This window comes from Mustelus asterias, chromosome 11, assembly GCF_964213995.1.
Source record: "Mustelus asterias chromosome 11, sMusAst1.hap1.1, whole genome shotgun sequence".
Taxonomy (NCBI): Eukaryota; Metazoa; Chordata; class Chondrichthyes; order Carcharhiniformes; family Triakidae; genus Mustelus; species Mustelus asterias.
Window position 1 is genome coordinate 24,360,034 of NC_135811.1, and position 27,903 is coordinate 24,387,936.

At 45.3% G+C, this 27,903-nt stretch overlaps 1 protein-coding gene across 2 annotated transcripts in view; it reads left to right on the plus strand.

The window, feature by feature from the left end:
• afap1l2 (actin filament associated protein 1-like 2) overlaps nt 1-25,537 on the plus strand; it is a 241,770-nt gene extending 216,233 nt beyond the window's left edge. Inside the window, exons 12-19 of one of the 2 annotated variants that reach the window (XR_013498974.1) lie at nt 1,322-1,467; nt 2,308-2,416; nt 3,381-3,623; nt 6,540-6,717; nt 14,019-14,187; nt 22,002-22,190; nt 24,084-24,206; nt 24,301-25,536. Coding sequence is in view for 1 of the 2 variants with exons in the window: in XM_078223255.1 (XP_078079381.1) it covers nt 1,322-1,467; nt 2,308-2,416; nt 3,381-3,623; nt 6,540-6,717; nt 14,019-14,183; nt 21,997-22,190; nt 24,084-24,206; nt 24,301-24,327 (1,185 nt within the window). In the remaining variant the exon portion in view is untranslated. Of the gene's footprint in view, nt 1-1,321; nt 1,468-2,307; nt 2,417-3,380; nt 3,624-6,539; nt 6,718-14,018; nt 14,188-21,996; nt 22,191-24,083; nt 24,207-24,300 lie in introns of both variants that reach the window. The other variant, XM_078223255.1, reaches the window with a different exon arrangement.
• The last annotated feature ends 2,366 nt before the right edge of the window (nt 25,538-27,903 follow it).

The following is a 27,903-nucleotide window of genomic DNA, read 5'->3' on the forward strand; positions in this document are numbered from 1 at the left end:
TAACATACATAAGAAGCAGCATTGCAAGAACTAATGTCTTACCCATCATTTTAACCAACACCTTAACCAGATCCCTTCATTCTTCCATCGGGATTCATTTATTTATCCTTTATTTTGAGTCTGTAAAATTCCTTGGTACATTATCTACAATGAAGGTAACTATATAAATATCTGTAGTTGATGTTTTTGCTTTTCTCATCCCCTGTCTTGTTTCTGCACACATATTTAATATTATTTTCTGGACTTATTGCAAACCGAAGATGCTCTTCTAAAGATACCACTAAATTTTGCATCAGGAATAGAAAGACATAGGCATTTATACTAGGAAACTTGATTCCAATGTTTGCAAACACAATATGTGCATAAATATTCATGCTATCAAATAAAATTAGGTCTGTCTCAAAGCCTTTCTTGTATGTGCTCTGTGGGTAAGCACAATTTCTGGAGGAACATTTAGACTTGACCCACATTAAGTCTTGTGGACACTTTACAGAGTCAGCTGTTGGTGAGTCAAGCAACAGTTTGTTCAATACGAATACACATACTGGCACTCAGATTGCTCTAAGAGGCTGCTCAAAGTTACAGGCTTCCTTCATGTAGTTATACCGTTCTCTCAATAGTTCACCATTGATTCACATTCTCCTTACCTCATTCGTCGAATTCTGGACAAACGCAATTGCAGATGGCGTCACAAAAAAGTATGACCTGACCTTTAACACTGACGTTGCCAACAGTTACTCGATTTGATTTGATTTATTATTGTCACATGTATTGGTATACAGTGAAAAGTATTGTTTCTTGCGCGCTATACAAACAAAGCATATTATTCATAGAGAAGGAAAGGAAAGAGTGCAGAATGTAGTGTTACAGTCATAGCTAAGATCAACTTAATGCGAGATAGGTCCATTCAAAAGTCTGATGGCAGCAGGGAAGAAGCTGTTCTTGAGTTGAGAAGAAGCTCTTCTTGGATCTAAAAACACAAACTTGTCTCATCAAGCCTGATGATTGACTACAGTGTGCAATCATCTGCTTATCTTAGCATGACCCTGAGGTCAGGCAACATCTCTCATCACAGTTTGGCCCATCGATCAATCATCCACGTATCCTAGTCACATTCCTTACTACACCTACTCCAGTGATTCTCTTTACTGCAAATACTCTGATCAGGCCCGAGTATCCTGGGGTACAGAACTTCAATCTAAAGACCATTCCTGCCAAAGGATGAAAGAACTGAGTCATCATAAAGAAGAGAGATTAGAGAAAATAGCAGCAAGAATGGGAATACTAGAGACGATGACCGCATTGTATTTCTCTTTTGCAGGCTAAGTCTTCAGAAGAGATGGGTTACTGGCTTGGCCTTCTGCTGGCAGAATCAGGATCTAAAACAGACCCCGAAGAGTTCACTTACGACTATGTCGATTCTGACCGAGTGTCTTGTATTGTGCATGCAGCCAAACATTCTTTATAGTAAGTCACATTTCTGCTTTCAAACACTTTTTTGCCACATACAGCCTGTCTATTGGATGAGAAGGCATCTCATGTAGAATTAAGTATTCAGTTATTTGCATTGGCTTACGTGAGTTTAATTGTTCAGTGAAGGCTGTGAGCTTGGTGTAATATTCTTCTGAATGGTATCTAAAATGGTGGGATGTTTGAGAAAAATCCTGTGCTTATATACACATTTTTAAAAAAGTTTATTTATTCGTGTCACAAGTAGGTTTACAGTAACACTGCAATTAAGTTATTGTGCAAATCCCCTAGTCGCCGCACTCCAGTGCCTGTTCAGGTCCACTGAGGGTGAATTTAGCATGGCCAATGCACCTAACCAGCATGTCTTTCGTTCTGTGGGAGGAAACCGGAGCACCCGGAGGAAACCCACGCAGATACGGGAGAACGTGCAGACTCCACACAGACAGTGACTTAGGCCAGGAATCGAACCCAGGTCCCTGGCACTGTGAGGCACCAGTGCTAACCACTGTGCTACCGTGCCACCCACATATGTCATGTCTGAAGGCAGGCCCTTGGTTTATTGTCTCCTAATGCTTAATCCTGCACTTCTTTTTGTGTCAGTGGGGTTGGCCATTGTGTTCGCTGTCAGGGACGGGGGCGAGGAAGCAGGTGCCAGGTCAGCCAGAATGGAAGCTGAACCCATGCTGTCATCATTATTCTGAACCACGTCCTTATTGTCTAACCAACCGAGCTAAACAGCCTCCACTGTGTGCATATGTAAAGGTGGAAAAGATACGTAAGGAACGCGTTAGGGTTTATTACATCTGCTGCTTCATTACCATCTTTCTTACCCTCTAGTTTACTGCAGCGAAGATACTCGGAGCCAAACACATACATTGATGATTTGCCAGTGGTACAGAATGAATCAGATGACCTGTATGACGATGTGGATGTACCTGAATCTGTGGTAGGAAGTTTTCTTTTATTCTTACGACATGTGAAGAGCGCAAAAGAGCTCATTTTTAATGGAAGAGCTTCCACAGTACAGAAACATTCATTTTGATTTACGCCTTACCAACAACAAAGGATTGAGTGTTTAACCAATTTATAATTCCTGGGAAACACTGCTTTAGGCCCATCATTTCAGAACTTGCAGTTCAGAGCTTGAGTATTGTTGAAAAAGAGACTTTTCTGTTGAAGCTTTTCATTTTGTACTCATTGGAGCATTTGTAAGAATTCAATGGAAGAGAAATCAACAAATTTATACTGTATGAAAAGTGTGTGTGGATTGGTTGGCAAGTGGATTTACAATCACCATCAACTGGTGCATTCTCCATGGTAACACCTCCATCAATCAGGGTCCACCTGCCCCCTGTTTAGTGCAAGGTGAAAACCTTCAACAAAATTGTCTAATTTCTTCAGCAACATTATTAAAATAACTTTTTTTTGGTTATTACATCTTAGTTTCTGTCTTAATTCCATGTGGATATCTTAATTTTTATTTTGCTCTTTGTAAAATGATTAAAAAGTGAAGGCGAGTCAGTGCCTTTATTTCCTGATTTGCTGTCTGTGAGAATTCTTCAATGTGATTAGTTGCTTCAATGTCACAGGCGCCGGAGGGTGGCGACTCGGGGATTTTCACAGTAACTTCATTGCAGTGTTAATGTAAGCCTACTTGTGACACTAATAAATAAACTTAAATATATAATGGTGAAATCCCCACTCATGATTGTATATTCACACCATCATCAGGATTTGGGTCTTTATCAGATTCATATCGGCATTTATTAGAAAATTGGATTGGAACAGAATCAAATCTGGCTCTGAAAATCAGGAACTCATTAATCATTGCCTAAGGGCTATGTTTGAAATGCCTATTGTTAATTATTGCTTTTTACTGTATATGATCCATGTGTTCCATTTTTACACAGGATGATAAAGCTAATGAGGAACAGTGCTATGGGGAAGATCAAACAAGGGTTTATTTGGACTTAACTCCAGTAAAATCATTCCTTCATTCCAGTAATAACAAACCGGTCTCTAATGCACAACCAAATGCATCAAACTCTGAGAATGAAAAAGAAACTTCAAACCTTTTACAAATGAATGACAAGGATGCTGCTAGTGATTCTGATTCTGGCATCACTGCAAAGCCTTTGGAGTCTGGTGTTAAGGTAAACTATTATCATGCAATGTCTATTACGTTTGGTACATGGAGAGAATGTATCATTCAAAACCTTCCTAGCCATCTTCGGGTCATCACCAAGAACCAGATTCTAGCTTCTCAGAGAGAAAGGGATATGCCCTCGATCAATAACTAGTGATCCCCTTCAGCTACCTGATCATGTGAAGGACAACAGGCATGCAATGACATCCATGCTGTTACCAGAAATATCATGGAGCAGACAATCATTGATTTAAATCACCACATTTCCTACACCCCTTTGGAAGCCCTACAATACTGTTGTAGCATGTCTCCAAGTGCATGGCAGTCTGCTGTATCCTCCACAACCTCATTGTATATGAGGACACAGTCATAAGAACATAACTAGGAGCAGGAGTAGGCCATTCAGCCCCTCGAACCTGCTCCGCCATTCAATAAGATCATGGTTGATCTTTTCATGAACTCAGCTCTACTTACTTACACCGTCCCCCCCCCACCCCACCCACCAGAACCCTTAATTCCTTTATTGTTCAAAAATCTATCTCTGCATTAAAAACATTCAACGACGTAACCTCAACTGTTTCACTGGGCAGGTAATTCCAATTCATTGTCACCAAGAGGACACTTCAGAAGGTGGGGAAAGAGAAGGAGGCCTGGAGGATAGGATGGGATTAATCTGGATAGTATGCCTAAGTGCCTGCTGGGACTCCAGTTCCTCTCTCTCCTCCACTATTCACCAGCTATCCACCCAGTTGTGATGTTCCATCATGGCGTCTTCTTGGCCAAAATAAAAGCCACTGACAAAATGATTTTCACAGCAACTTTATCCAATAACACATTCAATAATACAAAACGGAATTATTTACCCTGTACATCCTATCAGTATCTGTTTTGTGGATGTCTTTGTCCCACTGTTCTTACACAGTCATGCCCCATTGACCTCATCATGGCTGCTGTCTCTCGGAGAGACTGTGAATGAACTTTTAGGATGTCCTCGAGTAGCCGTGGGCCTTGAAGGCCAAATAATTGTCGATACTAGTAGTTCTGTGACATGGGCTCAAGCTTACTGGGAATCAGATTGAAAGGACATTGACCACAGATCCTTACAACCACCAAACAGCATAGATGGCATAGTCTGGGCTAGCTAAGAAGCAGTAGCTTTGGTGGAGTGGCAGTGCTGGGAGTAATCCTGAAAGAAAATAGAACCTTATGTTCCACAGAGCCACTGACCCTCATCTGGGGGACAGACCACAGCAATCCTAGAATCTGTTGGAGTATAGATTGTTGGGCTAATGTGTGAGCCTTCCTGCCTATCTGAGCTCCACAGAGATCTACATGCAGCAAGGTTGGCAGCAGCATTAATCTGCATGATATCAAGCCTGGACCTCAAACCCTCTGAGCTTCCTCTGCATCCCTATGCTGAGGGGAAGCTGAGATATCACCCTCCAGCTCGGATACTGGCATGGCACAAGCATAGCTTAGAGTCAGGATCCACACAAGGTGAGTCACCTGACATGAATGGGCAGCAGTCACGCCAGAGGGGAAGGATAGTTTGTCCATCAGCTCCCTGGAGGGTGAAGTTAAAGATGAGTTCTGCTGCAAGTGAATCAGATGGACTTTAATGAGCCAGCTGCCAGGAAATGACTGATTAAGATGTTTGGAGCATTAACAGGTCCACCAGACAGCCTCCTGTCATTGCCAAGGCGCATGGAGCCCACACTTTCCAGTGTGGAAGTATAGGTCAACCTCATTGGCAGCACTTGTGGGTTGAGACATCCAGTGGCCTTGAGTGATCTCACACAGCTTGATTACCTTAGCTTTAATGATTGAATTATAGAATGAAACAGAACAAAAGGAGGTCATTTGTCCAATCATGCGAGCTCTTTGGTACAGCTATCCAATTCATCTCACTCCCCTGCTCTTTCCCCATACCCTTGTTATTTGTTTTTCTCTTCAAGTCTTTATCCAATTCTCCTTTGAATGTCACTATTGACCCTGCTTCCATCACCCGTTCAGGTGGTACAGTCCAGGTCCTAACAACTCGCTGTGCAAAAATAACTTTCCTCACCTTGCCTCTGGTCCATTTGCCATTCATCTTAAATCTTCTATTCTTAAAGAAGTTCAAGCCTAGTTTTCACAAGATAACCCTTTTAACCGCAATATCATTCTGCTTAATCTACACTGCAATCCCTCCAATATATCCTTCCTGGTGAGCAGGCTGCATATCACTTCTGCTTTTCCAAAGAAGAAAACAATTGCTTCATCGTGCAGAACAAGAAATTGACTAACATTTCGAATTTCGCAACTTGGGAAACTGTGTGGGACATTTTCACTTCTGGGTATTACTTGAGTCTGGCGGCTGTAAAGATTTGCAACCAAAAGAGAAAATGCTGGAAAATCTCAGCAGGTCTGGCAGCATCTGTAAGGAGAGAAAAGAGCTGACGTTGAGAGTCCAGATGACCTTTTGTCAAAGCTAAAAGGCATAGGAAGTGGGAGATATTTATACTGCAGGGGGAGATTTGCAGCTGACTTCAGTTTCAATCAGATTCGAATGAACCCACATCGTGGAACTAGGCCTCATCGGCAATGATTTGGCAGCTTTACTCATAGATACCACAGAATGATGAGGGTGATCCAGCAGAAATACCAGCAGAGCAGAGTGAATCACACTGCACTAAACAGCAGCATCATATCAGCTACACAACACTGTTATAATCCCAGCATCAATAGCCTTCATCCCAAAGAGCACAGAATTACCAGAGAAAGATTAAACCAAAATCGATTTTACATGGATTTGCTGATAACCAGTGTGTTGCTTCTTTTAGTTGGTATGTACTGTTGTTAAAATCAAGCATTTTGCAGGACGCTCCATGTGTGGGAACAAAATGTGATGATAGGCAAATGTTTTAATTTTTCTGAAACTTAGACACCTCAAGCGAAAGCAGAGTTTGAAGAGAAGTCCTTAAAGGCTGGCAGCAAGCCTTCCAATGATCAGAAAGCGGTGATGCCATGGACCGATCAGAATAAGAATGGCACACCAGCGAATAATCAGCCAATGAAGGCAATCGTGGAGTGTGTTGAAAAGCAGAAGCTGAACGTGACAGGTAAACTCTGAATCTGGCCCAGTGTGAGCTTAGATCTTAGAATCTCTACAGTGCACAAGGATGCCATTCAACCCATCAAGCCAACACCGACGCTAATCCCCCGACACTGAAGGGCAATTTAGCATGGCCAACCTAACCCGCACACCTTGGACTGTGGGAGGAAACCGGAGTGCCCAGTGGAAACCCATGCAGACACGTGGAGAACGTGCAAACTCCACACAGACACTGACCTGAGGCCGGAATTGAACCGGGGCCCTTGGCACTGTGAGGCAGCAGTGCTAACCACTGTACCACCATGCTGCTGGGTTCTAGTTTGAATCTGTTTGCTATATTAACTACAATGCAGGAAACCAGTATCAATGTTCATCAACGCATAGAGGTCCAGATCGGAACAGATTTGAATAGAATTTCTTTTAGGACAGAGATGAGGAGAAATTTCTTCACTCAGAGTTGTGAATTTGTGACTCTTTGGAACTTTCCCAAGGATGCTCAGTCATTGCGTATTTTCCAAACTGAGATTGGTAGATTATTGAACTCTATAACGGAATCAATCCAGGAATAGGGAGATCAGCTGGGAAAGTAAAGTTGAAGGATAAAATTGATGCCATTGAATGGTGGGGCAGGCTCGAGGGGTAGTGTGGCCCATTCCTGCTCGTATTTGGGTGGTACAGTGACTAGCACTGCTGCCTCACAGCATCAGGGACCCAGATTCAATTCCCGGCTTGGGTCACTGTCTGTGTGGAGTTTGCACATTCTCCCTGTGTCTGTGTGGGTTTCCTCCGGGTGCTCCGGTTTCCTCCCACAGTCCAAAGATGTGCGGGTTAGGTTGATTGGCCATGCTCAATTGACCCAAGTGTCAGGGGATCAGCAGGGTAAATAGGTGGGGTTATGGGAATAGGGCCTGGGTGACATTGTGGTCAATGCAGACTCAATGGGCCAAATGGCCTCCTTCTGCACTGTGGGGGTCTATGATTCTATTTCCTTTGCTCTTACACTAGCTGCTTATGTATCATTGCCTAAAAATCGGATCAGACCCAGAATAAGGCAGAATCTCAGTTCAGTTCTTGCTGTATATGCCTATTGAGGCCAGCAGTGGCATAATGGCCTAATGCTCAGTACCATTCACCGCCCCAGAGGCAACTTCCTGAGTCACAGAGGACAGCAAGATCAGTTCTGAAGAGAGCAGGGAGGGTGAGCAGAGGTGGCTGAGCAACGACCCAGGGTTATACCGTGCAGCTCGGAGCAACACTGCTGCTCCCGGCTCCACACTAATTGAAGTAAAATAACTTTAAATTCACTTTCAGGTCGCAGTCTCCAGTTCTTCCTTTTAAGAACTGCTAGTGTGACTGCTGAGCACTTAAAGGTGCTGAGCATAGCACGGATATTGCAATCTGTACTCACTCACTGTCCAAACTGGCTTAGAGCTTTTAGGATAGAGGTGAATCATAAAATCATAGGATCCTTACAGTGCAGAAGGAGGCCATTCGGCCCATCAAGTCTGCACTGGCTCTCTGACAGACTATCTACCCCAGCTCAACCCCCCACCCTATCCCCGTAATCCCATGTATTAACCTTGCTAATCCCCATAACCTACACACTTCAGGACACGAAGAGGCAATTTACCATGCCAATCAACCTAGCCCACACATCTTTGGACCGTGGGAGGAAATGGGAGCAGCCGGAGGAAGGCCATTCAGACACGGGGAGAATGTGTAAACTTCACACAGCCAGTCACCCAAAGCTGGAATCGAACCCGGGGGTTCCTGGCCCTGAGGAGAAATGTTCTCTCCTAGAAGGTCATTATTCTATGGAATTCTCTTCCCCAGAGACCAATGGAGGAACGGTCCACGAAGGGTCTTTGATTATTTTTAAGAGTGCGCTTGATAGATTCTTGATTGATTAGGGAGTCAAAGCTTTTGGGAGTAGGCAGGAAAGTAGCAAGGCCACAATCACATCAGCCATGATCTTATCAAATGGTGGAGGGGGCTTGAGGGGCCGAATGGACTATTCCTGCTCCTAATTTGTATGTTCATATTTGCATTTGCAATGGACGTATTGTGGACTGGAGGCACAAGCCCTGATACCTACTGGGCAGTCCTAACTAATAAAGCAGGTGGTTCACTTCCCATATATATCTGTAATATATGAAAATTTGTATGTTTGTCATGTGTTTCGTTGCAAAATGTGTTCATGCATTTCTTACAGAGATTCTCACATTAATCAGAAACAGTTATCTGTCAAACTTGCCTGTTACATTTCCCTGTGATGCCATAAAAGGGCACTCCAAAAACAGATCCAGTCCAAAGATGTGCGGGTGAGGTTGATTGGCCATAATAAAATTGCCCCTTCGTGTCCCAAGGTGTGTAGGTTAGGGGGATTAGCAGGGTAAATACGTGGAGTTATAGGGTCTTGGGTAGGATTGCTGTCGGTACAGGATCGATGGGCCAAATGGCCTCCTTCTGCGCTGTAGGGATTCGATGATATGATTCTGTGATCTCCAGCTTGATTTGAGAGACTTCAGTCATGTCTGACCAGAACAGCACTCTGTAATGCCACAGAACCTTCTGACCTTAAGGTCAAACTGTGGTGAACCATCGTTGGTTCCCACTGTGGGATTGTTCTAATGTTGTTGTTGGGCTAGGGTGGGATTAATACACCTGTGGTTGTTACTGTTGTGGCACATCCCAGTCGGGCTCCGCCTCCTGGGAGAGGTATAAGACCCCCTGCTTGGGCGGGACCTCGTCAGTCTGGGATGGTGTACTTACGTTCTAGTAGTTCCATTGTTAGGCAATAAAAGCCTTCAGTTACCGAAGCCTCGTGTCTTGAGTTCAATTGACGTGCATCAATTTTATTGCCTAACACTAAGCTCTCGACAGAAAGGAGAGTATGGAACAAATCTTAAAGCCAGAGCGTCTGACGCTGGATCCACGTGCAGTGGGCGCCTCTAACACCTTCGACCACTGGCTGAAGTGTTTTGAGGACTACCTGGCAGCCTCCGCAGTGGTCATCACAGATGATGACAGACTCCGGGTCCTCCATGCGAGGGTAAGCGACACTGTCTACCTCGCGATCCGTGCGGCCACCACTTACCCGAGGGCCCTCGAGTTTTTTAAAAAGCGCTACACGAAACCTCCCAATGAGATCCACGCTCGTTACCTCCTCGCTACACGACGTCAGCAGTCGGGCGAAACCATGGAGGATTACGCCAGTGAGCTCTTGCAGCTTGCCAGGGGCTGCGACTGCAAAGCTGTGTCGGCTGAGCAGTATATGTATGACATCGCCCGAGATGCGTTTGTGGCAGGGGTAGGATCTTTGTACATCCGTCTCAAGCTGCTAGAAAAGGGGAATCTCAACCTGACCCAAGCTATGGAAATGGCTGAAATGCTTGAGGCGGCTTCGAAGAGCTTGGTCCTGTATCCGGAGGACCACGTGGAGACAACGTGGCAGGAGCAGTCACAAATCCCTCCTCGCCCCACGGGCTCGAAGTGCAGTGTTATGGCGCGCTCCCATGTAGACCCGACGACGGCGGCAGCCCCATGCGGCCCGCGGTGCTACTTCTGCGGAATGGCCAAGCATCCACGACAAAAGTGTCCTGCTAAAGCGGTGGTCTGTAATCAATGCGGTAAAAAGGGGCACTACACGAAGGTGTGCAGATCAAAGCCCAAGAACGGCAGTGCAGCCTGTGACCCTTCAGAACGGGGATCATCACCATCGACGTCGAAGTACCCACGGGGTTCGTCCACGTGCGAGTCCAGGACGACGCCATTGTGGTCGACGGAGTCGGAGGAGGATGACCACCAGGAGTCGCTACGCTTGGCGCCCTCAACCATGTGCGATTCATGGGGGTGGCCATTTTGGTCGACGACGACCAGGAGCGACCAGCAGGGGTCCTCAGAATCGACCTCAGCTGCCTGTAGTGACGTTCAAGGGCCAACGGTGGCGTCGATCACCCTGAACCAGGCTAAGCACCACAGGCTTGACTGTTCAATGATGGACATAGAGGTAAATGGTCGTGCAATTTATTGTCTGTTTGACAGCGGGAGCACTGAGAGCTTTATTCACCCTGACACTGTAAAGAGGTGTGGACTCCAGATTCAACCTGCCAAACAGACAATCTCTATGGCACACGGTCCCGGTCTGTCCCTGTTCAAGGACGTTGTGTGGTAACTCTGAAAGTGCAGGGCACAATTTACGAGCGATTCAGGCTCCTTGTGTTGCCGCATCTTTGCGCACCAATTCTCCTCGGACTAAACTTTATGGTCCACATGAAGAGTGTGATCCTACAGTACGGTGGGCCACTCCCTTCGCTGACAGTAGGGGAACAGCTGCAGTCTCCAAATTGTCCAAAGCGCCCCGCATGCAATCTTTCTACATTAAAGATCACCACACCCTCTTTATTCAAGAATCTGGTACCAGGCTGCAAGCCCATCGCTACTAAAAGTAGGCGTTACAGCGCTGAAGATCGGATCTTCATCAGATCTGAGGTTCAGCGGCTCCTCAAAGAAGGGATCATACAGCCCAGTGTTAGTCCGTGGAGAGCACAGGTTGTGGTGGTTAAGAGCGGGAACAAACCCCGGATGGTCATTGATTACAGTCAGACCATTAATCGATATACGCAGCTGGATGCGTATCCTCTCCCGCGCATATCTGATATGGTCAATCAGATTGCGCAGTACCGGGTGTTCTCCACCATAGACCTTAAGTCCGCCTACCACCAACTCCCCATCCGCCCAGAGGACCGACACTACACGGCTTTTGAGGCGGATGGTCGTCTGTATCAGTTTCTTAGGGTTCCATTTGGTGTCACCAATGGGGTCTCGGTCTTCCAGCGTGCTATGGACCGAATGGTGGACCAGAACGGGCTGTGGGCTACCTTCCCGTACTTGGATAATGTCACCATCTGCGGCTGTGATCAGCAGGACCATGACACACATCTCCAGAACTTTTTACGCACTGCATCTCGCCTGAATTTGACCTACAACAGGGAGAAGTGTGTATTCCGTACGCGCCGGTTAGCCATCCTGGGATACGTAGTGGAAAACGGGGTCATTGGCCCTGATCCCAACCGTATGCGCCCCCTTGCTGAACTTCCTTTGCCCGCTAGCACAAAAGCACTGAGGAGATGCCTAGGCTTCTTCTCCTATTATGCGCAGTGGGTCCCCAACTACGCGGACAAAGCCCGTCCGCTTATTGTCCACGACTTTTCCACTCACGCCAGAGGCCCAATTGGCCTTCAAGGCATTGAAACACGACATTGCGAAAGCCACGATGCACGCGGTAGACGAATCCATCCCTTTTCAGGTGGAAAGCGATGCATCTGATTTCGCCCTGGCCGCCACACTAAACCAGGCAGGCAGGCCCGTCGTGTTTTTTTCCCGCACCCTCCAAGGTCCCGAAATTCGGCATTCAGCGGTGGAAAAGGAGGCCCAGGCCATTGTGGAGGCCGTCAGACACTGGCGCCATTACCTGGCGGGGAAGCGGTTCACCCTGATCACGGACCAGCGGTCCGTGGCGTTCATGTGCAATAACACGCAGAGAATGACAAGATCTTGCGGTGGAGAATTGAGCTCTCCACCTATAACTACGATATTATGTATTGTCCAGGGAAACTCAATGAGCCCTCGGATGCCCTCTCGCGCAGAACATGCGCTACTATGCAGGAGGATCGCTTGAACGCCCTCCATAATGACCTGTGCCATCCTGGGGTCACTCGGCTCTACCACTTTATCAAAGCCCGCAACCTGCCTTACTCGGTGGAGGACGTCAGGTCAGTGACAAGGAGCTGTCGGATTTGCGCGGAATGCAAACCGCACTTTTACCGACCTGACCGGGCACATTTGGTCAAGGCCACTCGCCCCTTCGAGAGGCTGAGTGTGGATTTTAAGGGCCCCCTTCCCTCAACAGATCGGAACGTGTACTTTCTGAACATAATAGACGAGTACTCCCGGTTCCCGTTTGTTGTCCCCTGCGCGGACACGTCGACTGCCACGGTGATCAAGGCATTCCGTGATCTTTTTACGCTGTTCGGGTACCCCAGCTATATACATAGCGACAGGGGCTCGTCGTTCATGAGTAATGACTTGAGGCAATTCCTGCTCTCATACGGGATTGCCTCTAGTAGGACCACGAGTTACAACCCTAGGGGCAATGGACAGGTGGAAAGAGAGAATGCTACAGTCTGGAAGGCTGTCCTATTGGCGCTGAAGTCCAAAGGCCTTCCAGTCTCCCATTGGCAGGAGGTCCTCCCGAATGCGCTTCACTCCATTCGCTCCCTCCTGTGTACGGCAACCAATGCTACTCCCCACGAGAGGATGTTCTCATTCCCTCGGAAGTCGTCCTCGGGGATATCTTTACCAGCCTGGTTGACGTACCCAGGACCCGTCCTTCTGCGGCGACATGTAAGGGCCCGCAAGTCCGACCCCTTGGTCGACCAGGTCCACCTCCTCCACGCCAACCCTCAGTATGCCTATGTGGCATATCCTGACGGGCGAGAGGACACAGTCTCGATCCGAGACCTGGCGCCCGCAGGGGACGTAGCAACTCCTGTCGCTCCCATACCCCCAGTGACGAATCCCTTATCCCTTATTTCTTCCCCGGACGTGGCGCGGTCAGCACCGGGACCAGTGCTTAACAGTTATACTCCAATGTACAGCTTGCCTGAGACCCGGAGATCGGCGCCATCGCAGAAGGTACCGGGATCCCCTGCACTACCGCTTCATCAGGGTCAACCGGCCTGTGAGTCCTCGAGAGGACAGCCGGACGCTGTTTTGGGGAGAATGCCACCGCAAGCACCTACTCCGGTGTCACCGCCGGTATTGAGGAGGTCACAACGACGGTGCGGTCCTCCAGACCGTCTGGACTTATAATCTGTTGACTTTTTTTTAGTCTGTTTTCGCACCCCGCCGGCCTTTGTTCTCAAAGGAGGGGTGAATGTGGTGAACCATCGTTGGTTCACACTGTGGGATTGTTCTAATGTTGTTGTTGGGCTAGGGTGGGATTAATACACCTGTGGTTGTTACTGTTGTGGCACATCCCAGTCGGGCTCCGCCTCCTGGGAGAGGTATAAGACCCCCTGCTTGGGCGGGACCTCGTCAGTCTGGGATGGTGTACTTACGTTCTAGTAGTTCCATTGTTAGGCAATAAAAGCCTTCAGTTACCGAAGCCTCGTGTCTTGAGTTCAATTGACGTGCATCACAAACATCTGTATAACTCCTATACTGCTGTGTGGACTTGTATCAGTGGATTCCCCGCGGTAAGCTTGGGGTGCTCACGCTTTGCTTTTTGTTTAACTCTACCTCCAGTATCGATCGAAACTAAATTTGGAAAGAATCGAACTGAGGCAGATCTAAAAAAATTCATCGAAGAAAAGGAGAAACTGGAGAAAGAGAAGGAGCAGCTTCGGAATGAACTGATGCAGCTGAGGAAACAGAAGAGAGAGGTAAAGGATGCAATCGCAGTTTGCAAAGGTAAGTGTGATTGTGTGAACGAAGGAATATGGAAATGAAATGAAGTGATGTCAATGCAAGGTGTAAACCTGAAAACATAGTGAAGATCATGGGCAGAATTCTCCCATTTTGAGGTTAAGTGCCATGGTGGGGTTGGGAACCATAGAATCCCTACAGTACAGAAGGAGGCCATTCGGCCCATCGAGTCTGCACCAACCACAATCCCACCCAGGCCCTATTCCCATAACTCCACATATTTACCCTGCTAATCCCCCTGACACTCAGGCCATCTGGCCCCTCGAGCCTGCTCCGCCATTCAATAAGATCATGGCTGATCTTTACGTGGACTCAGCTCCACTTATCCGCCCGCTCACCATAACCCTTAATTCCTTTACTGTTCAAAAATGTATCTATCCTTGCCTTAAAAACATCCAATGAGGTAGCCTCAACTGCTTCACTGGGCAGGGAATTCCACAGATTCACAACCCTTTGTGTGAAGAAGTTCCTCCTCAACTCAGTCCTAAATCTGCTTCCCCTTATTTTGAGCCCATGCCCCCTAGTTTTAGTTTCACCTGCCAGTGGAAACAACTTCCCTGCTTCTATCTTATCTATTTTCTTCATAATCTTATATGTTTCTATAAGATCTCCCCTCATTCTTCTGAATTCCAATGAGTTTGGCCCCAGTCTACTCAGTCTCTCCTCATAAGCAACTCTGGAATCAACCTAGTGAATCTCCTCTGCAACCCCTCCAGTGCCAGTATATCCTTTCTCAAGTAAGGAGACCAAAACTGTACACAGTACTCCAGGTGTGGCCTCACCAGCACCTTATACAGCTGCAACATAATCCCACTGTTTTTAAACTCCATCCCTCTAGCAATGAAGGACAAAATTCCATTTGCCTTCTTAATTACCTGCTGCACCTGCAAACCAACTCCTTGTGATTCCTGCACAAGGACACCCAGGTCCCTCTGCACAGCAGCATGCTGCAATTTTTTACCATTTAAATAATAGTCCATTTTGCTGTTATTCCTACCAAAATGGATGACCTCACATTCACCAACATTGTACTCGGTCTGCCAGACCCTCGCCCACTAGCTTAGGCTATCTATATCCTTTTGCACACTTTCAGCGTCCTCTGCACACTTTGCTCTGCCACTCGTCTTAGTGTCATCTGTGAATTTTGACACACTACACTTGGTCCCCAACTCCAAATCATCTATGTAATCGTAAACAATTGCAGTCCCAACACTGATCCCTGAGGCACACCAGTAGTCACTGATCGCCAACCAGAAAAACACCCATTTACCCCCACTCTTTGCTTTCTGTTAGTTAACCAATCCTCTATCCATGCTAATACATTACCCGTAACACCGTGCACCTTTATCTTATGTAGCAGTCTTTGGTGCGGCACCTTGTCAAATGACACAGGGAGAACGTGCAGACTCCACACAGACAGTGACCCGAGGCCAGAATTGAACCCTGGCGCTGTGAGGCAGCAGTGCTAACCACTGTGCCACCATGCCACCCTATGTAGAGTGTTTCCAGCTGCATCAACCGTCAGGAAAAAAACACACCAAATCTTCTTGCCCGGACCTCATTAATTATACACCCAGGTGTTTCATGCTGTTTTCAATGGCGAGATAGGCCTGTATGGTGCATGCCCGGTTGTCATATTGAAAATGCGCTCAACATCACTGACCCACTACTGAAGAAACAAGGTGGACCTCCTGAAAGTGAAGATCGATCTCCAGGAACATTCTGAGACTGGAAGATGGAAGCCCCTCCAGGACAACTGATTTGGAAGGTCCCCTTGCAGATGTTTCCTCCAGCCACTGCTATGGTGTTCCAGGGTCGCACGTAGCCTTCATCCTGAAGTCAGAGGCAGCTCCAGGCATTGTTCAGATGAGTCCTGACATCTGCATGCCACATTGTTCCAAATGTACTTCATGCTGGCATGCTTTCCCACTGGCATTGCGGGGGAGGAAGTGGGGGGGGAGGGGGGGGTGTGGTCAGGCCTTCATTTGCATCCCATTAACGGGATGCAAATGAGGTTCACACCGGCCTCAGGTGGGTTTCCCAATCTGTCACGGAGGGCACTAGTGGAACGTCCCACTGTAAGTTCACGCTTGCGTGAAACCGATTTCTGGACCACCCGCCATATTCTCGCCCTCACGCCCGCCATCAAACCTGCCGGCGGGGGCTTGGGAGAATTCTGCTCTCTAGAACCTGTGTGTGATCTGAATGATTTCTGTCAATCATAGCCTAAGACCAAGGTCAAATTCACAATGGACAAGTTGGTTAAAAGTTGTACAAATTGACTTACTGGAGAAACAGCCTGACTGGCTCCTTAGAAACAAAACAATTGTGCTTTCCGAAGGAAACTGGATGTGTGCTTGAACAAAATATACCTGTGGGGCCAGGAGGAAAGTGGTGGGGGGAGGGGCGGATGGGACTGACTGAATTGTTGGCATGCACTTGGCGGACTAAATGGTCTCCTTCTGTGGCATAGTGTTTCTATACCAGGGATAAAATACTCCAATCAATGATGGAAACAGGAACAGATGTACTACATGGGATTTCCTTGTCACATTTCAATTGTCCCTCAGTAAATTGGGTATTTTCTACATTCTATGGAACAGGCCTTCAATCTCCAATTTCTCAGGGAATGCTTTTATTATTTGAGGTTAAAACTTGTTTCAATTCTTCTTATTATTTTTCAATTTCTCTGGATCTTCAATGTTGCCAGCAACCAAGAGGTCCACAAATAACAGCCAAGAGCTGACTCTCCTGCCAGTTTTCCCCGTGCGCCTGTTGGAATCAATTAGGCTTCCATTTGGTGTTTTTTCTACAGTCAGGGATGAGATTAGCATCACCATGAGGTGGAGGGGCCAGTTGCCTAACTTGTCTGATTTTGTTAAACCTTTCACCTTTGTCAATCAATACTGCCTTTTACAATATCTTTTTGTTGAATACGTTAAAATCTAGGAAACAAAACGCAAGGCGTTTTACATGAGGCGGTGTAATCTATCCTTTGCGGAATATAAATAAGCTTTATTGTCAGCAGTTCCAATAATAGAGCCTTTCTTTGCCAAAGAAACTACTCCTAAGCTTAAAGTGGCATTGCCATTTAATTCGTTGATCCTGGCATGCTCAGCAACATAGAGACAGGAGTCTATTTTTTTTTAATTCATTCATTGGACATGGGAGTTTTATTTATTTGTGTCACAAGTAGGCTTACATTAACATTGCAATGAAGTTACTGTGAAAACCCCCGAGTCACCACATGCCGGCTCCTGTTCGGCTACACCGAGGGAGAATTTAGCATGGCTAATGCATGCCTTTCAGACTGTGGGAGGAAACCGGAGCACCCGGAGGAACCCAAGCAGACACGATGAGAACATGTAGACTCTGCACAGACAGTGACCCAAGCTGGGAATCGAACCCGGGTCCCTGGCGCTGTGAGGCAGCAGAGCTACCTGTGCCACTGTGCCTGACGTCGCTGGCTGGCCAGCATTTATTGTCCATCCCTAGTTGCCCGAGGGCAGTTGAGAATCAACCACATTGCTGTGGCTCTGAAGTCACATGTAGGCCAGACCAGGTAAGGATGGCAGATTTCCTTCCCTAAAGGACATTAGTGAACCAGATGGGTTTATCTGACAATCGAGAATGGTTTCATGATCATCAGTAAATTCTTAATTCCAGATATTTTTAATTGAATTCAAATTCCACCATCTGCTGTGGCGGGATTTGAACCCAGGTCCCCAGAACATCAGCTGAGTTTCTGGGTTAATAGTCTAGCGATAATACCACTAGGCCATCGCCTCCCCATTCTCCCATTTGTCAGCCATGATGTCTTTCTATTTTTTAATCCCAACCGACTGCTCTTTATTTTGTATCGATAATATATCTCCCACAACAGTACAATTAGTGTAATAAAACACCTCGAGGCATTCACTCCACAGGGGCATTATCAAAAAAATATGATAGAGCCACAAATGAGGATATTAAGGTCAAGAATCAAATGCCAAGAGAAGAACTGGAATAATTGGCTAGCTCTTTGAAAGAGATAACACAGGCAAAATGGATCGAATGATCTCCTGTACGATTCTCAGATACCATAAATCGAGTAGTTTGCAGAAGAAGAGGTAAACCAAGGGACTAAAGTTCCCAACCCCATAGTCACTGCAAACTCAAGTGGGATGGGAACACGGTTTGAACAACATGAGGCTGTTGAGAAGAGGTAGAATGAATGAGTTGTTTAAGGAATAAGTCACTTAAAAGAAAATTTAAAAATCGCAGAGCTAAAGTTAGATTAGAACAGCACTATGATGGAAAGGGATGTCGGAAACTACGTAGAAAGAAGGATGGACTGATCAAAAAGATTGGTTTTAAGGAACATCTTAAAAGAGGAGAGTGGGGTAGGGAGGGAGAGGGCTCCTCCATACCAAGTGGCAGGCGTTATATCATCAACCTCCCCACACTTTGATACTATTTGTGCTTAAGTAAATACCTAGTTGTATTTTACATCCTGGTTAGGCGCATTGACCTGAACAGGCACCAGAGTGTGGCGACTAGGGGAATTTCACAGTAACTTCATTGCAGTGTTAATCTAACCCTTACTTGTGACTAATAAAATAAACTTTAACCATATCTGAATTTGTTGTGCAAGTTAGGGTTACTGGGACATTGCATTTCACATCAGCACAGTCTCCATGTGAAGAATTACAAACCCATTTGTCCTGCATTCCCCTGTCTATATGGTCAGTTCCTTGTGTGTTATGCAGACACCTGAATCAAACCTCCTGTAGCTTCTTCCTCTCTGGGGATTGTAATTCAAGTTTATCCAATGACATGTCATTGTTAGGTTCCTTCGTGCCAGGTGTGATGATACGTGCCTGCCTGCGTTATAATGTAAAGGTGCTCAGCAAAGCAAGGGTTAACGTAGAGGACTGGAGAATGGCACCATTCACAGTGTGATGTATGTAGTCACATGGTCAGAGAACAGTCTAGAAGAGCACGCTGTAAGTAGCTAGCCTACATGCTGGGAGCAACATCATGCAAAACCATACTTGGAACTGTAAATAGGAAAAGCCTACCAAGGCAGGTGTTAATGTTTAAACACACAAACGTCAAGATCTCATCAATGAGCCACCACCATAGCAGCATAAAGAACCCATATAATGACGCCAGGTATCATCCGAGTGAATCATTGTTAAGCTACTTCCAAGGCTAGTACTGTCTTCCAAAGGAGCCAAGATATGATACAGAGACATCAACAGTTTGCACACATCACTGCTACCCCAGTGGCCAACCTGGGAAACATGGAGTCTCAGAGCAGGCTGACTACACATCGCAGCAGAAATACATTGCTTTAAGTTAAACTAGGAGGGCTGAGATCTCCACAGAGACAAATGATTGTTTGCATCTGTGCTGTGCATCAGACTGTTTTATCATGCATGCCAACAAATGGAAATGGAACCCAATGGATGAAACAAGAGGATGATATTTATAGAGTTCTAGCTGTTGCCAGTCTCCTGAAGCTAGACTGTAAAAGAAAACAGCAATTACCATTAGCTTCGGGCTATGTTCTTTATAGCGGAGTTTCAGGAACATATATGTTTATGTAGGATTTGTGGAGACAGATTTGTTTAAAGTAAATATTAGCAAAGGATGATATTAAGAAGCGTGGCGTGTGGGTTATGATTTTCTGAATCGGGCAGTGCAAAGCTATAAATTAATACATTGTTCTTAAGACACATCTTTGGTTTCAGCCAGCAGGCAGTTTAAGTTATGAGTCTTGTCTGAAGCATCAAATCCATCAAGAGATCATCCATTTATGTGCCCACAATATCAGTGATGATTCAGATTTTAATCTACATTAGACTCCTTGGCCAGAACTCTATCACCCCTCCCGCCACTGAATCAGTGCGGGCGAAGGTCCGACAATGAAAAGCAAGTCCATAAAATCCTATTCATTGTCTTTGAAGGTCAAAGCATAGAGTTTCTTCTAAAAAACAAAGAACAAAGAAAATTACAGCACAAGAACAGGCCCTTCAGCCCTCCAAGCCCGCACTGACCATGCTGCCTGACTGAACTAAAATCCCCTACCCTTCTGGGGACCATATCCCTCCATTCCCATCCTGTTCATGTATTTGTCCAGACCCTCTTAAAAGTCACTATCGTATCTGCTTCCACTACCTCCCCTGGCAACACGTTCCAGGCATTGACCACCCTCTGTGTAAAAAAACTTGCCTTGTACATCTATTAGTGATAGGATTGGCCTTAAATCCTTAAACAAATTCATTCGGCATCGCTTTGTCTGCTATTTCAATGAAGTTATCAACCTGTTCATTCCTGATACTCACTAAATAGCTATTACATGGTATAATTAATGGGAAACTAGTTGAAATTTGACGATGGTATATGAGGTTTCAATCTATCCTTCAATCCTGACTGACTATTGAGCAGAATAAGCTTTTGAATAGAAAAGGCAGGGCCTGCCATTAATTTGTACTTTACCACTCCTTCTCTCTTTCTGTAATAAGATAAAAGCAAACTACTGTGAATGCTGGAATCTGAAACAAAACAGAAAATGCTGGAAAATCTCAGCAGGTCTCACAGCAACGTGGAGAGAGAATAGAGCCAACGTTTCTCTTTCTGCCTAGTTTTCAACATCTATCTTTACAGCATAGTGATGTTCTAATATATTTTTGTCATGAGTGCCGTGAGTGCAAACTTCGACATAAGCACAAAATCCCGTGAGAAAACTAGAATTTTGCAGGCGAGATCTAATTTTTGGATTCTCCCCACCCTCTACTGGAGATGTAACAAGGTTCCTGCTCGGCAAGGTCAGGAACCTCATTTCAATAAACATTAAAATAATTCGTCGTGGGTTTTACCACGGTATTGTTTCCCTGCCACCACCCCCCCCCCCCCCCAACCTTGGAGTTCGTTGACAAGGTTTACAATTATTTTTCAAAATCATGAACAACATCTCTAGCCAGTAGAGTCCTATTGTCCTGGATGGTGTCAAGCTTCTTGAGTGTTGTTGGAGCTGCACCCATCCAGGCAAGTGGGGAGTATTCCATCACACTCTTGACTTGTGCCTTGTAGCTGGTGGATAGGCTTTGGGGAGTCAGGAGGTGAGTTACTCGCCACAGTATTCCTAGCCCCTGACCTGCTCTTGTAGCCACTGTGTTGATGTGGTGAGTCCAGTTGAGTTTCTGGTCAATGGTAACCCCAAGGATGTTGACCATAAGATATAGGAGCCCATAGAGTCTGCTCCGCCATTCATTCATGGCTGATATGATTCTCATCTCCATTCTCCTGCCTTCTCCTTATAACCCTTGATCCCTTTGGTGTTTAATGCTACCATTAACAGTCCCTTTGCCTTATGTCCTTGACATCTTTGTCAATCACTCCTTGGCTCCCAACCACTCCCTGACCTTCCATTCTGCTCCATCTTCTCCACCCTCCTCTCCAACTATATAATCCATCACATTTCCACTCCTCTTTAGCTCTGAAGAGTCATACGGACTGGAAATGCAAATTCTGCTTCCCTCTCCACTGACGCTGCCAGACCTGCTGAGTTTATGCAGAAGTTTCCGTTTTTAGCTCAGATTTCCAGCATCTGCTGTATTTTGCTTTTCTTTTAGATTATCAGGGCATTATCTCACAATGGGGGTCTTGGTAAACACAAGTTGGCTGCTGCATTTTGTACGTGACAACAATGAAGACACTTCAAAAACACTTTGGGAGGTCCCGAGGTGAAAAAAAAAAGCAAGTTAAGCGACATAAAAGCAGAATAATCATTTGTTATTGGTAAATGTTTCAGATAAGCAAGTACTTTGCACCCAGGAGGAAAGGTTGCGACAGATTGAAGAAGAATGCAAATCAAAGGAAAACAACAGGGTTGACCTGGAACTCAAACTGGTAACAGTGAAGGAGAACCTGAAGAAAGCAGAGTCAGGACCAGTAACATTGGGAACGACTGTGGATGCCAGTCACTTCGACAATCTCAACACAAACGTGCGTTACAGTTTTAATCGACTGAATTAACCTGTTCATAACAGACTGTTGGCCGTTAACAATGATTTGTTCTCCATTTCAAGAGTGCAGAGGTTCAAGAATGCAATTCTCCAGGAATGGGCAATAAAGGCTGGTCCAGCCAGTGACGCCCACATCACACAGTGAAATAATTTTTAAAAATTAGAACCAATATAAGAAATAGTTTTTTTGGCACTCTCTGCTTTTTTATGGTTACAGTAAGAAGTCTCACAACACCAGGTTAAAGTCCAACAGGTTTATTTGGTATCACGAGCTTTCGGAGCATCAGGTAAATGGAGCAGCGCTCCGAAAGCTTGTGATACCAAATAAACCTGTTGGACTTTAACCTGGTGTTGTGAGGCTTCTTACTGTGCCCACCCTAGTCCAATGCCAGCATCTCCACATCATTTTTATGGCTATACATACCTTTGCCTTTCAAGCAGGTTATTTGTCATGTGTTAAAGTGCAGCGTGAAGCAAAATTTCAGCCTGTTGATTTTTAAGAGCAGCTGGTGTTTCTGTGCTGTGTTGGTGAGATTTTACACAGTCATAGTCAGCATTTTCAGGAAAGTGTCTCCACATCTGTTATTGCAAACAACCCTCAGTGTCTCTCCAGGCTCCAAGCCTTGGCACTGCTTTGAGGGTTTGAATGCTCAAGTTCTTGGAAGGACCAGAATCCTGCCCAGAGATTGCCATTGGCATTCCAATGCCCTGTACCAGGACGAAGCAGGTGCTGAGTAAGATGATGGAAGCGGCTGCGGATGATGGGCAAGGGAAACTTAAACTGATGGAATGGGGGAGGAGGAAAGCCAATCTGATTTGAGGGCGGGACAGTGATCAGGGTACAATGAATTGAGGAGAGTGTCAGCATTCCAGACATTGAGGTATAACAACGGCAGCTGACAACTCTTTTGAGATTAATGGTCAGCTTTTGTGTAGTTTTTTGCATTCTGGGTTTTCTCATTTGTAGTATACCGGAGAGAAGGAATGTGTGTGTGTTCGGTCACTTGACAAACAATAGGATAGCCTACTGGACTAAAACTCATAGTTCCTTGAAAGTGGTGTTACAGGTAGACAGGGTGGTAAAGAAGGCATTTTGCATACTTGCCTTCATTGGTCACAGCATTGAGTACAGGAGCTGGGACATTTATTACATAAGACATTGGTAAGGCCACATTTAGAGTACTGCATACAATTCGGGTCACTCTGCTATAGGAAGGACGTTATTAAACTGGAAAGGGTGCAAAACAGATTTACAAGGATGTTACCAGGACTGGAAGGTTTGAATTATCAGGAGAGGTTGGATAGGCTGGGACATTTTTCCCTGGAGTGTAGGAGGATGAGGGGTGACCTTATAGAGGTTTATACAATCATGAGGGGCATAGATAAGGTGAAAAGCCAAGGTCTTTTCCCCAGGATAGGGGAGTCCAAAACTACAGGAATAGGTTTAAAGTGAGAGGAGAAAGATTTAAAAGAGGCCTGAGCAGCAACTTTTCACACAGGGGTTGGCGCGTATATGGAATGAACTGCCAGAGGAGGTTGTAGAGGCGAGTACAATTACAACATTTAAAAGACAGTTGGACAGGTACATGGATGGGAAAGGTTTAGAGGGATATGGGCCAAATGCACACAGATGGGACTAGTTCAGTTTAGGAAACCTGGTCGGCATGGATGAGTAGGGCCGAAGGGCCTGTTTCCGTGCTGTATAATCTATGACTCTATGATGGATGCAGCGAGCTCTAGCAGTCTAATCTATTCAAAGAAATTTAATTTTCCTTGCACTGAGAGAGATTCAGTGAATTCAGAAATGTACACAAAGAAATAAGGTGCAAGTCTCTTAACGAGGTTTAATCCTCAATCTTGTCGCTTTCTTCAGGCTAAACCCTCCAATTTGAACAACAGTCCCGACAACTCACCTGTGAACTCTGCTGCAGCCTTGAAGAATAGACCATTATCCATCATGCAGTCTGGAAAGGGGACTGTCCTACAAAAAGCAAAGGTTTGCTTAAGTACCTTAAATACATTGATTGCCTCAAGATTTCTAAATAATAAATCAATCCAATTTATTCTCACTGCCATTTTGTTTCTGCTAGGAATGGGAAAAGAAAGCTACTAGCTAGAAAATATTTTGAGATGAGGATGGACTATAAAAGCAAAAAACTGTAGCCTTGAGAGATACTTTTCTTCATCTATTCATGGAAGACAGATGCAGAAAGCCACTAGTACTTGGCATGCCTTTTCATATATGAAAGCTTCTTCTGACCCAGTCATCAAGAGGAACTCACACACTAATATCACGGGCCATTACTACAAAGCATTTGAAGATTTTGGAGGCTCTTCATTTCATCGTTGAAAATTGTATGCTTAAGAAAACTGGGTGTGACTTCCAGTAAAAGTTTAATGTCTAGCAAATAAATACTGTCTTAAGTCATTCAGTACAGCAAATGCCTGATTTTCCTTTGGTGCTTACAAGTCTTACAAGAAAAAGGAATATTTGGCTTACACGTTAAGAATTGCTCTTTATTAAATATTATTACACGACGGTGCCACGAGAAAGGAATCAGTTGAGTAATATGAAAGATGGCAATGAGCCCTCCATCCCGTTTCTAAGTATTTAAACCCATTCAGAGCTGTAACGATAACTGAAGACTTGAAAGATCAAGCTCAGGTTTTAATTCCCACCTGCTTTGACAAGGCAGAGAACCTACCTGCAATGGCTGAGTCTTCCTGTCCTTTCTAGACTGCCAGACACAGCTCCCCATGGGAGCAGAGAACCCCATTATCGTGAGGAAGACCGGGGCAGAATGGTTCTGCCTGTGGGAATCCCTCGCATTGAGCGCTTGAGAACAAGAGTACCATTGAAGTCAGTGATAGAGGCAGCAATTGTCGGATCAAACAGAGTATTTTGTCCGTGGCTTGCGGTCTCTATGTTGGGTGGAAAGGAAAAAATTTTCTTTCCCCAGAAGCAAAAGAGATTCACAAAAATAAAACACACTCCCGATTGAACTAAACTATGTAAAAACATAAAAATCACAAAAGCCTCTGTCAACTTCCTGTCATCTTTGATACTACCCAGCTGGCTGTATTCCCAGCAGCTCAGTCTCACATTAATTCCATTCAGAATCAGAAATCTCTGGCATGCAATCCGGAAATCTCTGATGATGTTACTCCTATAAAAAAAATTGTGATTTCTTTGCAACATTGTAAATACATATACTTACTTGTGAACAGTTACGAAAGCACATTTGTTATATACCATAACAGAAATGTAAAATGAAAATTAGTTATGCCAGATTTCCTGAAATAAATAATATTTTTCCCCAAATTCTAACTCTGCGGTTGGTGTAATTAATTCAGCAAATGATGCATGTAATTTAAGCTCAGTGACTCATGAATCTCAAGTTAATTCAATATTATATGTATGACAGTACCACTTGAGTGATGCTATGAATGCACTTTTTTGCTTGCATAATTCTTCTGTATTTGCTCCATTTATTTGGATACTGGGACTCATTTCCTGCTGGTTTATCTCTGCAATTATTGCATTTAGAATTCTTTTTCAAGAAATAGTATTTTTCCAGACACTTTAAATTGCCAAATGAGCTTCATTAGGTATGGCAAGAGAAATGAGAGAATTCCATTTGAGAGAGACGTGCTCACTTCTGTCTTTCTTTGTTCAATCAAATGTCTTGCATTTATGTGGCAACCTTTCACACACCTAGTTGTCTCAAGGCTCTTCACGGGAGCAGTACGAAATACAATTTGACACCAAGACACACTAGGAAATATTAGGATAGATTTTGGTCAGAGAGGTAGGCTTTGAGGAGTGTCTCAAAGGATAAAAGAGAGAAAAACCCATCTAATGTTCTTTAGGGAAGAAAATCTGCTGTCCTTACCTGGTCCGACCTACATGTGACTCCAGAGCCACAGCAATGTGGTTGACTCTCAACTGCCCTCTGAAATGGCCTAGCAAGCCACTCAATAAAGGCGACTAGAGATGGCCAATAAATGCTGGCCAACCAGCAAGGCCCATGTCCAATGAATGAATGAAAAGAAACATAGAGGGTTGGGGAAGCTTAGGGAGGGAATTGCAGGGCTGAGACAGTGAAGATACAGCCACCAATAGTGGAGCAATTCAATTCATGAGCACACAAGAGGGCAGAATTTGAGGAGCGCTGATATCTTGGAAAGTGGTGGGATTGGAGAAGATGATCAAGATAGAAAGGGGCAAGGCCTCGGAAGAATTCGAAAGCAAGGATGAAAATTTTAAAATCAAGATTTTGCCAGATTGGGAGTAAGTATTGGTCGATGAGGACAGGGGCCATGGTGCAAGTTAAGATATGGGCAGAAGAGTTTTGCATGCTGCAAGATGGGAAGCCAGCCAGGAGTCCATTGAAATAGTTAAGTCTCGAGGACGAAAATGCATTACTGATGATTTCAGCAGCAGATGCACTGAGGCAGGGGGGAAGTGCGTAATGTTACAGTGGTGGAAGTAAACGGTCTTAGTGGCAGAGAGAATATGGGGGTGGGGGGAGAGTAATTTTCAGGCCGTGCAGCCATCAGCAAGAATGGCAAATGCGGGCGGAAAATATGGCGAGAATCGGGAAATGTGAAAGAAAACTTGGAAGTGTAGTCACTGGGGAGGAAGATAGTAATAACCTTCAAAAGAGCATAGGCAGGCTGGTGGAATGGGTGGACACATCACAGATGAAATTCACTTCCTAATTCACAGACCACAATCAGTAAGGATCGGCAACGACACCTCCTCCACGATCATCCTCAACACCAGTGCCCCACAAGGCTGTGTCCTCAGCCCCTTACTATACTCCTTATACACCGATGACTGTGCGGCCAAATTCCCCTCCAACTCGATTTTCAAGTTTGCTGATGACTCCACCATTGCGGGTCGGATTCCAAACAATGACGAACAGAGTACAGGAATGAGATAGAGAATCTGGTGAACTGGTGCGACGACAATAATCTCTCCCTCAATGTCAACAAAACGAAGGAGATTGTCATCGACTTCAGGAAACATAGTGGAGAACATGACCCTGTCTACATCAATGGGAACAAAGTGGAAATGGTCGAGAGCTTCAAGTTTCTATGTGTCCAGATCAGCAACAACCTGTCCTGGTCTCTCCATACTGATGCTATAGTTAAGAAAGCCCCACCAACACCTGTACTTTCTCAGAAGACTAAGGAAATTTGGCATGTCCGCTGTGACTCACCAACTTTTACAGATGCACCATAGAAAGCATTCTTTCTGGTTGCACCACAGCTTGGTATGGCTCCTGCTCTGCCCAAGACCGCAAGGAACTACAAAGGGTCGTGAACAAAGCCTAGACCATCACACACATCAGCTTCCCATCCATTGACACTGTCAACACTTCCCACTGTCTCAGAAAAGCGGCCAACATAATCAAGGACCCCTCGCACCCCGGACATTCTCTCTTCTACCTCCTTCCATCAGGAAAAATGTACAAAAGTCTGAGGACACGTATCAATCAACTCAAGAACAGCTTCTCCCCTGCTGCCATCAGACTTTTGTATGGACCTACGTTACATTAAGTTGATCTTTCTCTACACCCTAGCTATGACTGCAACACTACATTCTGCACTCTCTCCTTTCCTTCTCTATGAACAGTATGATTTGTATAGCGCACAAAAAACAATACATTTTACTGTATACTAATACA